The sequence below is a fragment of the Ambystoma mexicanum genome, chromosome 4p, assembly GCF_040938575.1.
Source record: "Ambystoma mexicanum isolate Mex_15411 chromosome 4p, UKY_AmexF1_1, whole genome shotgun sequence".
In the NCBI taxonomy this organism is placed as follows: Eukaryota; Metazoa; Chordata; class Amphibia; order Caudata; family Ambystomatidae; genus Ambystoma; species Ambystoma mexicanum.
The window spans coordinates 1105971676-1105986222 of NC_090927.1; the positions used below are offsets into that span (position 1 = coordinate 1105971676).

At 43.4% G+C, this 14547-nt stretch overlaps 1 protein-coding gene across 3 annotated transcripts in view; it reads right to left on the reverse strand.

The window, feature by feature from the left end:
* The window catches only part of GRM1 (glutamate metabotropic receptor 1), a 2116184-nt gene that overhangs the window by 245995 nt on the left and 1855642 nt on the right, over positions 1-14547 (reverse strand). For all 3 annotated transcript variants that reach the window (XM_069606696.1, XM_069606695.1, XM_069606697.1), the window contains exon 7: positions 5993-6119. In XM_069606696.1, coding sequence (XP_069462797.1) covers positions 5993-6119 — 127 coding nt within the window. The remainder of the gene's footprint in view (positions 1-5992; positions 6120-14547) is intronic.

Sequence of the window (14547 nt, forward strand, 5' to 3'; positions counted from 1 at the left end):
CCCCACCAACCTTGGAATGGGGTGGTAATTCCCCATTGAACCATGGCGGACCCGTTACAACACCGGCACCAACCACGGTGCTAATAGCGCCATGGTTTAGCACCGGTATTGTAATGACGGCTGAATTCCAAATCAGAGGCTCTACACATTGCACTTCATTGGGTATGGCACCCCGTGGAGCAATCCTTCAAACATAGTAAAGGGACAAGGGAATGAAGTTGGGTGTGTTAAAAGCGAAAATAAGTCTCCGGGGAAGACTGTACACATGAAAGTCAAAGGGTGTGGATCTTATACATTTCTAGCTATTTTTATTCTCAGTTTTTTATAGGAACTTTTGTACAAGATCTTTTATACTTCTTAAGGTATTTGTTGGAAAGCAGTGCGTCTTTTAGGCTGGACACTGAATAATGTATTATGATGTGTGTATGTTATGAAATGTATGTTAATAGTGATTATTGAGTGTATACAAATATTAATAAATAAATGCAAATAAATAACAAAAGCTATCTGTTTGTTTTGGACGGCAGAATATGACTCTTCCAGACAGTCTTAAACCACGCCAATGCACCATATGATGAGGACCCGGATCTCTCATGCTGAAAAGTAACATGACGAATATCAGAATATTTCGATAGAAGGTGCTATATATTTCCATCACATAACCCCTGGGTCAGCTATTGTCACTTTCATTCAGAGTGTTCTACTTGTAATTCATTTTATCATTTGAAATGTCTTCAGAAACCTTGGAAATACAATATGTTTTCTTCTTCAATCAATCTGAAACGGATTATAACACAAATCACATTGGGATTTTGGTCTCACAAAGTGCCCTGTCTCTGTGGGTTGGGTTATTGGCTCCTCGCTCTTACTCTACAAAGGGTTCCAATTTTAAAATATATTAAATAAAGAGATTGATCGCACGTTTTTTCAGTCCCATTTACTACAGTATTTTAGGTGGTGCTGCGCATTGGTTCCTTAAAATACTTTCAGTGCCCCATGTCTAATTCCTAACATGTCTGCCACCTTTAACCTATGTGGCTTTAATGTGGTGTCAGCCATTTTAATTCTGAGAGCGGCAAAGGAAAGCAGCTGTGCATTTATGTGGGCCGGGTGCCTGAGAAGCACAGAGGCAGAGGCATGGACCTCTATGCGTGCCAAGTGGGCTTCAAGATCAATGCTAAATATTAATGTGACAGAAAGACGGCAAACACTTTTAGAACCACAGGCCTAAAAGAAAGATGCCAATGCCATACGTTAGACATAAAGTAGAAAAGAGCCAGCAAAAATTGAAATATTGAGCGCATTTCAGGACAAATTGTGGTCATGGCAGCAAAGTAAAAGTAATTGTAATTTTGAGTAAGCAAGGAAAATGGAAATGTTAAAAATAACTAGTGTAAAAATCAGAACGGTGTTTCATAGAGGATACAGAGGGTACCTGAAGGGGAGCTGGGAATTAAATAGCCAGCACCCTCATATCTAAGGTGACCAGATTTTAAAAATAAAAGAAATGGAACAGGCCAACAACATAAAAGAAGGACTTGAGTTTGACACATTGTTATTGTGACTACTCTGTAATAGAAGGAAAAGGCTGTGTGGATGGTCCAGTCATTCCTCTGGATATCAACAGTGAGGATTTGGCTGCGACTGTAAGCATGCTGAAAACAAAGTCACTTTTGCTCTGATCGCTCTTTTGGGACTCGCTAGGACGAACTTCCTAAGCAGCACAATCAGTTAATGCACGTGGCTGCTAACTGAAAGGTTGGGATTCGAACACCCATTCAGTGGGGCCTATGTGTTCAAGTTGCCAAACTGTAATTTGGTTTATTATTATTGGTAAACGAGCTTGATGTGACTATTTTTTAGTCACAGCTGTGACGCTGTCAGTGGTTACCCTCTCTTACTCCAAAACCGGATATGGGTTTTAAATTTAAATAAACGCTCAGGAGATGGCAACAGAGGGCCCAATTCTGGGACAATCCTGACAAAACCGGGACAGCTAGTCACTCTAGTATGTCCTGAATCCTCGGCCGGGTCAGGTTTTTTCAGAAATTCTGTTTTATATATTTGATGCAGGCAGGCACCCACACACAATGAGAATGGTCAAAGGACCTGTCCTACTGTCCAACCCATTAGCGGTCATCAAAATATGTTTTCAAAGATGCAGGGTCACTCTAGAGAGACCAACTGACAAGGAAAATATAGAAGGGTATGTAAGCTGAACTCATCAATCATCAGACTAGCAAATAAATGGAAGACATGCCTCCAGTAAACATGGTTTTACTAACCGAGCGGGCTACCACGAGCTCAGCAAGTGAGAGAGGCAAGCTGTCTTCTCATGGCACCTGTCAGAATGTTCAAAAGTAAGGCCACATTAGACACCTAACATGGACCTTTGTTGCACCCTGCCCAAAGTAGTCCCTGATTAATTGGGTCCTGTACAAATGCATTAAATATTTGATTTAATCCAAATTTTTGGGCCTCATTACGACCCAGGCGGTAAGTTACCGCCTGGGTCGTACCTTTACCACCATGGCGTAAACTACGTTTACGCCATGGTGGTTGGCGGACTTACCGCCCCATTCCGAGGTTGGCGGGGCGGTAAGTCCCCAATCCCCATTTACCCTTCCCCATTCCCATTTTTGCCCCATAGGGCATAATGGGAGTGGGGAAGGCGTTAATGACGGCACCGTAAATTACGGTGGCGTAATTAACAACAAGGTCCCTTAGCGCCATGGATTTTAACACCTGCTAAAAGCAGGTGTTAAATCCTCCATGGCGCTAAGGGACCTCGGAATCAGGCGGTAAGGGTCGGCGCTGTTTACGCTGCCGTAAACCCCTTACCGCCTGGGTCGTAATGAGGCCCTTTGTCTGTAATATCAAGCCTCATCAGGCAATAATCCCTTTTTTAAACAGTTTTTTCAAGATACTTTATTTCATCCCACATGCAGTGAGTTGCAAAGAATGCAATTGCTCAGTTTGACTACATTTGTACAGGTTCAAATGAACCAGAGACTGCTTTGGGCAGTTTACACCGAGGGCCCATGTCAAGTGTCCAATGTGGAATTACGTTTGGATATTTAGTTTGATCCTTTGGCTCTGTTGGATAAAGGATTTGGAATGAATTGATAAACAGTGAAGTTGGAATAAGTTGGGGAGAAGGGGAACGTTCTATAGTGCTCAATATTTCATACCTGTCAGAATGTTGCCTTCAAGTTCTTGTCCCTCTGAGAGTCTAGGATGTGGGTTATGTAAGCCCACAGGGAGCACATTTGTCCTGGGTTTTGCTATAAACTGCATATGAAAACCAGAGCAGGTATGCTGTTTGCAGCCAAGCTCTCTTTGGCACAGACCTCGCTTACAGGCCCTGATTTACAAAAGCCTTTTACAATGGCGCAATCCCATTGAAAAGCGCTTTGTGCATGCTGAGTGTTACATAGGAACGCGACTCAGTGCCAGGTCAATTTAATTGACTGATGGGAATGGTTGCCACATTTCTTGTCTTTTGCTGATGGTGTCACTTATTTTCATAAGAGATTATCGTGCATGGTGTTCACTATGTACGCAACGTGTGCCCAGAGCCTACTACTGTACCTCTTTCAAAGTGTAGGGGCATCATTATGAGTATTATGGTGCAGGACAAAACTGTCAGTGATGGATTTACGTTCACTTTAATGCATCAACATAGTTGGAAATCAGAGGTGATGTGGAGGAAAAACATCCATCACTTCGCGGAGGGTTGTCCTCGACATTACCTCCAAAAAACGGGGGCTTTACCACAGATGGAATTACTACCCTTGGTAAATCCTCCAAATTCCCAATGGACTCCTATTAGATGCCATTAATGGATATTTTCACTGCCAACCCATCACAGTTGTATTTACCACCATTAAGGCTTCAGTCTAAATCAACACCTGATCATTCTTCTTACTTTTCTTACTATCCTCTTTATGATAAATGTCTATTCTTTCCACAAAGCGACTTTATTTTTCTGATCTCTTGCACACAAAGTCTACTCACTCTAGGCGTCTCTTCCAAACCCTTGAATGACTTCTTTCTACTCCTACATTAGATCGTTCTGTTAATTCCACTCTGTCTGCTCCTGACTTTGCTAATTTCTTTTCTTCTAAAGGTCTCTCTCTTCGTCATGATGTCAGGCTTCTCTTTCACCCGATGCGTCAACTCCTCCTGTGTCTATGCCTCATGCTTTCATTGCTCATTTTGCTCCAGTTTCCAATACTGATGTTTATCTTTTACTAGCTAAAGCCCACCCTACTGCATCTCCTATGGACCAGATCCCTTCTGCATTAACCCTTAGCGTCTATTCTCTTCTTGTACCCTAGCTTGTTTCCTTTTTTAACATCTGTCTTTCCACCTCTAGTTTTCTGACTTCTTTTAAACGCTCATATATTCTCCCCATCCTAAAGAAACCCACTGCTGATCACAGATTTCTTCATTTGTTTCTATTTCTTCTCTTCTTCCCCCATTTCAATCTGGTTTTCGTCCCTCCAGAAACTGCTCTTGTTTCCGTACTAAATTCTCTTCTCTCGGCTTGCTATTCTAAGCAATCATCTTTTCTTATTCTTCTAGGTCTATCGGCTGCCTTCGACACTGTTGATCACTCTTTACTTCTGGCGTCACTTTCTTCTTTTGGTCTTACAGGTTCTATTTTGTCTTGGTTTCACTCCTATTTGTCTAATCAAACGTTTTCTGTCTCCTGGTCCTCTATATTTTTCTCGCTTGCCCACGGGGAACCTCAAGGATCGCTCTAAGGACCCTTTCTCTTCTCTTTGTACACATTGTATCTCGCAGCTATTATTTCCTCTTTTGGCTTATCCCATCACGTTTATGCCAATGACACTCAACTGTTTCTATCCTTTTCTTCTTTTTCTCCTGAAATTCATCACACTCTTACGGCTTGCTTAGTTGCTATTAAATCTTGGATGTCTTCCCACGTTCTTACTCGTAATGCTGGGAAGACTGAAGTACTGTTTTTGCTGCTAACACTCTTCCTCCCCATCTTCCACCTTTTTCATATCTTTACCTCCTTCTAAACTCCCAATCTCATCTATGGCTCATAATCTTGGTCTTTACTTTGACTCAAATCTCTCCTTTTCTCATCTCATTTCTCTAACCTCTCGCTCTTGTTGTTTTCGTCACAACATCCGTAAGGCTCACACGTTTTTCACATTTCAAACTCTAAACTCTTAATCTCCTCTTCAATCTTTTCTGAACTTTTCTACTGTTCTACTGTTCTATTTGGGCTTTCTAATTCTCATCTTGCTCCTCTTGGATCAGTTTTTAATTCTTCTATTTGTCTACTGTGTCTTCTCACGTATAGGTATTCTATTTCTTCTTCTCTTGCAGCACTCGGCTGGCTGCCTTTTCATTCTCAAATTAAATTAAATTTTCTCTGTCTTGTATTTAAGTCACTCCATGGTGTTTCCCCAGCTGCCTTGCGGCACAAATATCTTTTTACATTCCCTCTCGCTCTCTTCAGTCTTCTTCTCAGTTCCGACTTTTGACTTCTCGTCCTTCCTGTGTTCAGTCCCGTTTTTGATCTTTTGAACTTCTTTCCGTATTCAATGGAAGGCTCTTCCACTTACTCTTTGTTCTATCTCTGTCTACTCTCTTTTCTGTCGTTCTTCAAAATCTCATCTACTTCAGCATTCCTGAGTGATGGTTTCCTGAACTTAATTGCTTATTCATTTTTATTGTACTGTCTCATTTTTATGTTCAGCACTTTGGCTTAAGGTGCTTAATAAAAGACAAATAAAATACAAATACAAATTATGAGTGGCAGTGACGTGATTTGAGTTTGGCAGCATCCGCTCCCAAAACACTGCCAATTAGTAATAGGGCCCTGTATGCCTATGTGTCTGGGGCGATGCCCTGAACATTACCACTTTCCGATCATTATGCCCAAATTGCTTACCATCTCTTCTTACATTAGCCACCCGAACTGGGCATGGTTATGAAATGGCGTCCACCTTACCCATCAGCTCAAGCGTGGGCCACCAGCCCAGGTCACAGGCTTTGCAGGTGAACTCATCCTGGACATATTCATTCTCCTTGCAGGGTGTGCAGATCCAGCAGCAACTCACTTCCCCTTTTCGAATGACCTACAAGTGAGGAATACATTGAAAATAAATGTATTGGGCAGACAGTTGCACAGCTTTGCATTGAGCATTTCCACTCACATAAGATAGCAGACTGTTAGTTTAGAGCCACCTTTCATGGTTTTATTTAGCAACACCATCTCAAACTAAATGTTATTTATTGGAGTAGTTAATTTCCTTATTTTATTAGACATTAGCACCTGGATGGCGCCCTCTCCAACCAAGGGACTACAAAGGCAGACATTACCTGAGTGCTTTTGCCCATCTTTCCAAACGCCCGATCTGCTGGACGCCACCAACGGCGCCATTTCCCCTTCACAAACCTTGCTTCCTCGCTGCCCAAACCTCCACGTTCGCACTCCATGCCTTATTCCAGCATTAGTGGCCACAACACCAAAGTTACTTCCTCCCTCCCCTGGACTTTAGCATGCGACCACATCCACTCCGAATCAGCCCTTCACCTTCCCTGAAGGCTGCGATTGAAAGTGAAAAGGGCCTCAAAGTTATTGCATTCCCCTTTTTCCATGGCTGCCATGTTATTTTGTAGTTTTTAAACACATAAAACGGCTACTGCGCCATTTTGTAGATTATTTGAAACCCCGTACAACATGCCGGGTTAATAGCTATAACCCACTTGACGCTTGGCATTACCACTTTGTAATGGCGCCTGTGTCCTCGTTCAGGGCCTTGCATCGCTCAACCATACAACTCAGGCCCAGGGCCACTACCAAGGTTTAATGCCCCCACCTTGGTTTATTGCTTAAGTAGCAATGTAAATAAATCACATTATCCCAGGGGGCAGCATGAACATTGAAGATCTCCCACCCAACAAGGATTTTCGTACATTCAATGATTTTCGTACATTCAATTGGTGTTTGCCATAATTGTAAGTAGAACAACAATTTTGCAAGAGAAAGCTATCAGGTATTGTTAATTCTCTGTGTCAGGCCCATAAGAGACTTCTGTCATTTGTCAGAACAAAAACACAGCCACGTAAGGGGCAGTTACTCTATCATGGATATTTTTTATGACATGCACATGTTATGCCAGCGATGTTCGTTTTCTGTATTGATAAGTGGAAAACTGTGCAAGGATACATTGTGGTATGATATGTATAATTACAGTTTCCTGTCATACACAATTAGCATACACTGAGAACAATCAATGAAGTCGTGGACAACGAACACAGGGTTATTAGCTTTTTATGCATTGAGAAAAACCACCAGGGCTCAAAGGAAATAAACTCAGTACAGAGGGAACTATTTGTTACACCAGGGCAATAGTAGCTCTATTTTCATTGACTGCATCAAAAAGGTAGTGCTGGGATCTCTTTGGAGCACAGCTGGGTGGATGAGGACGTTGACCCGGTGTCACACCTTTGACTTGACTCCTCTTTCCAGAATTGGTGCATGTTCTTTCGTGCAGAAAGAATAACTAGACTGCATGATCTATGGAAATCTGCCAACATGAAGAGGGATATGAGAGCCAGCCCATTTTTCATGTCAGGAGTGCAAGAGAGCTTGTGGCTGACCTGTGGTGGATCGAGCCGAGGTTACTCATAATTTCGCCAGATACAATAGTGATCGGCCTGGGAATGCAATAGGTAAGCTTCCATCTTGGGTGTGAAAAAAACACCTATGTGTTTTGACAAAATCAGACAACTAGCCTCATTCCATGACCAAAGGGGTCTTTGCAGGCCAACACACCTGTCCTACCAGGGCATTATATAGAGAAATCGATGAGCGATCTGGAGGTGGGGCAGGTGGGCGCTACATCTTTAGGCCTTGCCCTGTGAAGTGATCTCCAACCTGGAGGGACCAGCCATAGATCTACAGGTTGAACTCCTATATGCAGGTCTGTGAGAGTACAAAGCATAAGCCCCAAGTTATAGGCTTTGGTAGCTATGGTGATTCTGAGAATCTGGGCGCTCACCTGGTGTTAGAAACTGCACGTGCTAAAGGTGCCACCATGCCATTATCTGAGGGGAGGGGTCAAACCCTCTTCTGTGCGAGCAGCGCCTTTCCAAACTTGACCCTGTAAGAATAGAGATACCTGTGGAGAAGCAGCACCCATGCGATGGAACCCTCTCGGGGACCCAGAAACCTGTGCACCCGTTAGAAGCCCTGACCAGATTCCAGATGATTACAGTGCCCAGTCCTTGGAGGAAACCCACAGGAGTGCAGCCTTATGGGAAAGCAGACTTGCCTTTGGAAGCCAAGACTGAATGCCATGGCGATCCAACGCAGAACCAAAGGGGAGGCAGGATGTACACCGGGGGGCAAAGATGGCTGCTGAGCCTTCCATCACTTTGGGAGGATGCAGACCAGCAGCTGGAGGAGCAAATGAGATCATTAGGACATAAAACCAATCCTGAGGCCCATTGAATTTTCATGCAAATGAAAACAAGTTAACTTCACCAACAGAAAGGCGCTAAGAAGATTTTGCCTATAAAAGACTGACCAAAAAAAGTCAGAGTTGGCAGCCAATGCAAGAAGAAGCAGTTGGAGAAAGGGCAGTACAGAGAGTAGCAGCAGACGCAGAATTGCAGAAACACTGAAGGAGCTGCTGAGATCAAGGAAGGACCAAACCCTGGAAATTGTGTGTCTTCTGGAAACAATGACCTCTCAGAGATGACTCAGAGAAGAATTCTCAGGAGCTGGATTCAATTGGCTTGATGAGAAACATTGGAATGTCTGCCAATGTGAAGGCCTTGATATCCTTTACTCGAGTCAAGGGCACACTATCCCTTACAGTGGGAGGGGGATGTTATCCTTTATAAAAAATAAAGAGAATGTGGGAGTTATTCCCAAAGTGTGGGAAAGGCACCCCACATCTTAGCTGAAAGAGGAAAGCGAAAGACAACCCTACCGGGAATTGGGTAGAGAAAAAGAGAGACAGAGAGAGAACACTGGAGAGAACAGGACAGGGAGAGACAGAGAGAGAGACAGAAAGAGAGAGAGAGAACAGCAGAAGGATGAAGAGAGAGAGAAGGTAAGTGAGCAAAAGAGGGAAAGAGGCACAGAGAGATAGGAATAGAGAGGGGTAGAGAGAGAGTTAGAGAGAAAGGGAGAGAGAAAGTGAAAGAGAGAGAACAACAGAAATATAAAGAGAGAGAGAGAGGGGTAAGTGATCAAGAGAGAGTAAGAGAGGGAGAGAGGGAGAGAACAAAAGAGGGAGAGAGAGAGAAAGAGAGAAAGAGAGCAAGAGAGAGATAGAGATACCGTGGGGGCTCGGAGATTCCTTAAGGAGTGAAAAGGGCACCCTACCTCTCACAGTGAACTGGGAACTTTAGCCCTGAATCAGTGAGTGCATGAGTTTTGAATTTGCAAATATTCATGTCACTGAACACAATAGATTGAACTGCCCCTGGGAGCATGGAGAATACTGATTAAGTAGAGCAGAAAGCCGAAAACCAGGAAAAAAGAGCAGGTTAAAAAGAAGCAGAAGGGCTTAAGGGCGTACACCGAAGAATAGTGTACCCGGCACTCGCTTTTTGGTGTATATTACAGATAGTGTGATGGGCGCTATATCCCTGTGAAGGGGATTTCTGGCAAGAAGGAGGCTTGGCGCTATATTCCTGTGACTGCGAGATGAGGCAAGAAGCAGATGGGTGCTGTACATTTGTGACTTTGAGTCGCCATCCCTGATACTGTGTCGTGAGTAGGGAACCTGGGGCAGCACGGTATCCGAAGCTGAGGAGAAATTGTGGCACCTTACTGCTTGCCCCTTCCTGGCACTCTTGACGAGGGAAGCCCTTATCTGCTGTGGTAAAGCCCTTGGTCGCCACAGGTGTTTTTCCCAAATAAATAGCTTAAATAATAAAAATAAAATTCAGTTTAATTTTGAACTTATCGAGTCACGTGGCTTGTCAATCTGCCACAGGGTGCAAGTGCAGAGTTCATCGTTGTTTGGGATATACTATGCACAACCAAGGAGCTCTGGAAAGTGAGCACTATGGTTGTATATCTTAGTTTTGGAGAAATAAGAGGCTCAGGTTTAATCAAAAATACATCGAATCGTATAATTGGTGACCAGCTTCCACATTATTCTGAAAACCTGTTCATTATCACGGGATACAAAGAAACGATTATTTTATCGCCTGCGATTTATCAAAGGGTTTGCCTCAGTTTCACACTTAATAGTATGTCTCAGCTCTGTTGATCAGTTTTTTGATCCTTGGTTTATCATTATCAATTCATAGATGCTCCCAATAAATCATAGCTATCTCTGTCATGTAGAATTGAAGTTCACCCCTGCAGCCTGGGCACTGCAGTGGTGAGACCGTGCTGGGGGAGGGGCCTCGGGAAACCATCAAAGCTCTGGACCCCTCTTTGGTGCCCGGTTGAACTCCTCTGCCTCCCCAACCTCTTGCAGGGCGGGCACACTCACTGCTAAAATGTATATTTTCTTTGTCTTTTGAAAAACCATACTCGAGTGTCTGGTGTGGTTTGCACGCTTGCCCCCAGGTTGCTAAGAAACCATGTCGTTGATTTGCAGTGCCGGCACACCCTGCATGTTCTGGCCTTTCTGGGGTGCATTAACGCTGCCTGGGTTCCTTTGTGCCTGGTTGCCGCCAGGTCTCTATTCTGCCCGAAGGGAGGATTCAGAGAAGAAGGCTTGATGTAAGTATAATAGAACGTATCCATCCGTGCAATGTAAGGTATGCAGTGTGTCTGTGCACAGAAAAGAGTTGGGTGAGGCTGTCAGTGTGTGTGTGTGTGTGTGGAGAATGCAATACATGCATGTGTGCATGATTGGTTTGCATGGTGGGAGTTCCGGGGCATAAGCATTGCTGATATGTGGCCTTAGGCTCAGCCTCATGTAAGTGATTTACAGTTACCATCATTAGTGGCATAGATAGAATTTGGAGTCCTTGTCATGCAACTGATATACAGTATCCATTATTACTGACATGGCTAGATTATGGTTGCAGTCACATGCACCACATGCAACTGGTTTCACATTGACCATTGACCATTATTATTAATAGCATAGACCGATTGCTGCTGTAGCCCCAGGCATGTTACATACAGTGACCATTTTTGGCATACACAGATTGTGGCTGGATGCCCATGCGGGTGATTTACAGTGGCAATTATTATTGGCTTAGTTATATTGTGGCCTCAGACTAATGCTGCAAAATGCTTCTGTGTATTTTTGGTGACATGGCATTCACTTGATTTTCCATGTTTTCCCTAGAGAACCAAAAGTGATTTTTCCCTATTTTTCCTCAAATATTGTGCTGTAAAATGCACTATTTAAAATATTTGTTAGAAAATATTAGCGAGAGAGAAGTCCACCATGCCCAAATCCTCCTTAATAAAGTTGGCCTCCCTCACTATGCTCAGTAGGTCATGCTAATTTGGGGAAATGCATAAGCCTCTCCAATGAGATTATTTACCAACAGTGACTGCCGGTGAAACATTTATAAACCGGGTGCCTCTTCAGGGGCTGCACCGCATCCCTCCAGAAACAGAATCTGGTTCTGCCACTGGTATACTACATAGTGTTCGCAATCCTGGTCAAAATAAGTGCACAAAATTACTTCACCTGGCTCTCCAAAAATTCTTGCTTTCTCTGCCCCGACTTTTTTCCTGGAAGGTTTGTAGCTTGGGACAGGCACATAGTACATATCCTTCACACGCAGTCTAGAGATGACAACTTACACATGTTTTGATCATGCCTTGATTCTGGTCATTCTGGCTGGCGTCTGGTGTAGCCTAAACAGTACATGATACTGCTGCTTTTTATATTAGGATGGTTTTATGTAGCATTTTGAAAGGGTTTTCCCACATGTCGGGACTTCTTTTCTTACTGATGCTCCTTTCCCATTTCCCCTTAACCCCTTCATCTTCATCATCTACTCAAGAAAAGCTTCTTTCTCCTACGAGCGGCAAAAAGGATCCTACCATTCCTGTCATTCACCAACAAAACACTCACCATCATCGCTCTCATCATTTCTAGAGTAGATTACGTCAATAGACTATACCTGGGTATGCCTGAACGACTTCTAAAAAAACTACAACGCATACAAAATGCAGGGGCCAGATTTCTCCTCAAACTACCCCGAAGAAATAACATCACACCATCGCTAAAACACTACATTGGCTAACAACAAAACAGCAAATCACATTTAAATCAATGTGCATCACGCACAGAGTACTCCATAACCAAGGTGCAGAGTTCCTAAGAGACAAATTAAGCCTACTTCACCCAACAAGGATGCTCAGATTTACTAACGGAATCTGCCTGGAACCAAAACCCTACAACAATAGAAAACTCAGAAGATCTTCCTTCTCTCATCTCGCACCAAAAACTTGGAATGACTTACCAATGAACACGCGTAACACTAGAAGCCACCCATTATTCAGAAAACTCCTCAAATCCTGGCTCTTCACTGCATAACTAGAAGAAGGTCCAGAGGGGCATACACGTAGCTGAAACATCAAGGAGTGAAGAAACTGACACCGGATCCCACTAAGTAATCACCACAAACAGAATCCAAGGAAGACATCCTACTAAGCAATCAACTAAAAACGGAATCCAAGGAAGACATCCCATGACATACCAAACTTAGCAACTGAGAGATAGTTATGATAGGACGCCACTAAAGGCTGAATACATAGCTAGACCAGGTCAGAAGGACAAGGACTATTACCAATAGTATCTAGGCCCCCGACTTACACCATGCACCATTAGACTACCGTGAAATAGATAGTGAAATACCTGTGTATAGGCGCGTTATAAATGCCATATCAAATCATATCATATCATAGTGAGGGAATAGGAGACAGCCAATTCACATCACCAAATCGGGGGGGGGGGGGTGGCAGACACACCCCATTCCCTACAATGAGAAAAATACTACCCAGCCAGGAATGCGCCGGGCTATTGCCCACAACAGTTAGAAGGAGAAAATACAACACAGCCAGGAATGCACCGTGCCATCACCCACAACAGTTAGATGGACAAAGGAAAGTAGCAACCATGCGTAACCACAGGAATACTAGTTACATAGGAAAGATCTGCAGGGACTAGCACATACAAACCACTAACCCTTCCTCAAATCTCTGCATACCTAATTCACCCAAAAACCTACACAACCATTTCTCACCCAGCAAACCACACGCACTTCACCACAACGCAACAACACACAAACAACACATAAACTGCACCAACAGCACACAGGGTCTCGCTTCGGTCCGATACTCGCACCAAAGCTCAGCGCACAGTGATAACCGAACTGAAGCTGCAAACAAAACACCAATTCTCTCACTTTCCAACTCTTTCTTCACCCGATTAACCCATCCCGCCCGCCTTCTTATTTACAGATCCGCCTGAGCGCCTGGAGACCAACTTCGTTGGTGACGGTGCACAATATAAATACATTTAACATTTAACATTTAACATTAAATATGCTAAAGCAGTTAGGCAAAGTAAATAGATGGCCTCTATGCATTTTAACTGCTAGCTTTCACAAAGACCTGTTTTTACACTCCCAATCGATTCTTTTGCAGATGCCTTTGCTGTGTTATACAATGTATATTTAAATCTGCTAAGATTTAGACTGAACCTAGACCTAGGATTGTGCGTCTTTGTTTAGGCAATCTAACCTGCAGAGGAGCGGCATTACTGGTAGGGTAATGCCCCCAGTGCCATAGTTAGAAGGCCAAGCTAAGCAAGGGCTTTAACAAAGCCCTGGGGGCATTACCCTACCAGTATTGCCCCCATCTGAGGGTTATATTGACATTAGTACCCCGGCATGACATACCTGGGTCCTAAGAGCAATTTTTCTCGAGTTGAGAAACGGCACTGTGACCGTTTCACGACTTGAGAAAAAAAGCAAATAAAAATGGCTGCCAGGGATGAGGGAGAAGGGACTACACATAGTCCCTTCTCCCTGTCCATTGCGGCTATTAAAATGAAGGAAAAAAGTAAACAAACAAAATGGCCACCATGGAATGGGCGAAGGGACTATACATGGTCCCCTTCCCCTTTCCATGGTGGCCACTCGCGGGAAATAACTCTGGGACCCCACGTGGTTGGAGCCTTGTCAGGCAGGTAAAACCCAGGTGAGGGTGAATGAGCTTGCTTTTAACAAGCTCATTGACCCTCCCCGGGTACTGATATATTTTCTTGTTGGTAAAATTCAGTACAAGAATTTCTGACTTTTACCACATAAGGTAGAGTTTAACCCTAGGGATGAACTTTGGCAAGAATTGAAAGGAACTACTTGGGGCAAAATATTGTTGATCTTTGGTTTAAAAACAATATACGAATTGTAAATGGGAGTCACACATATTTGTCTAATTAAGTTCTAATGGCTATACTATAATTTACTATGTTTAATAACCCTTGGAAGCTTTCCATCTTTGGACATTTTTTAAAATGTTGATGAATGGGTCTACTGTTTCTTGTATAGTTCATATTG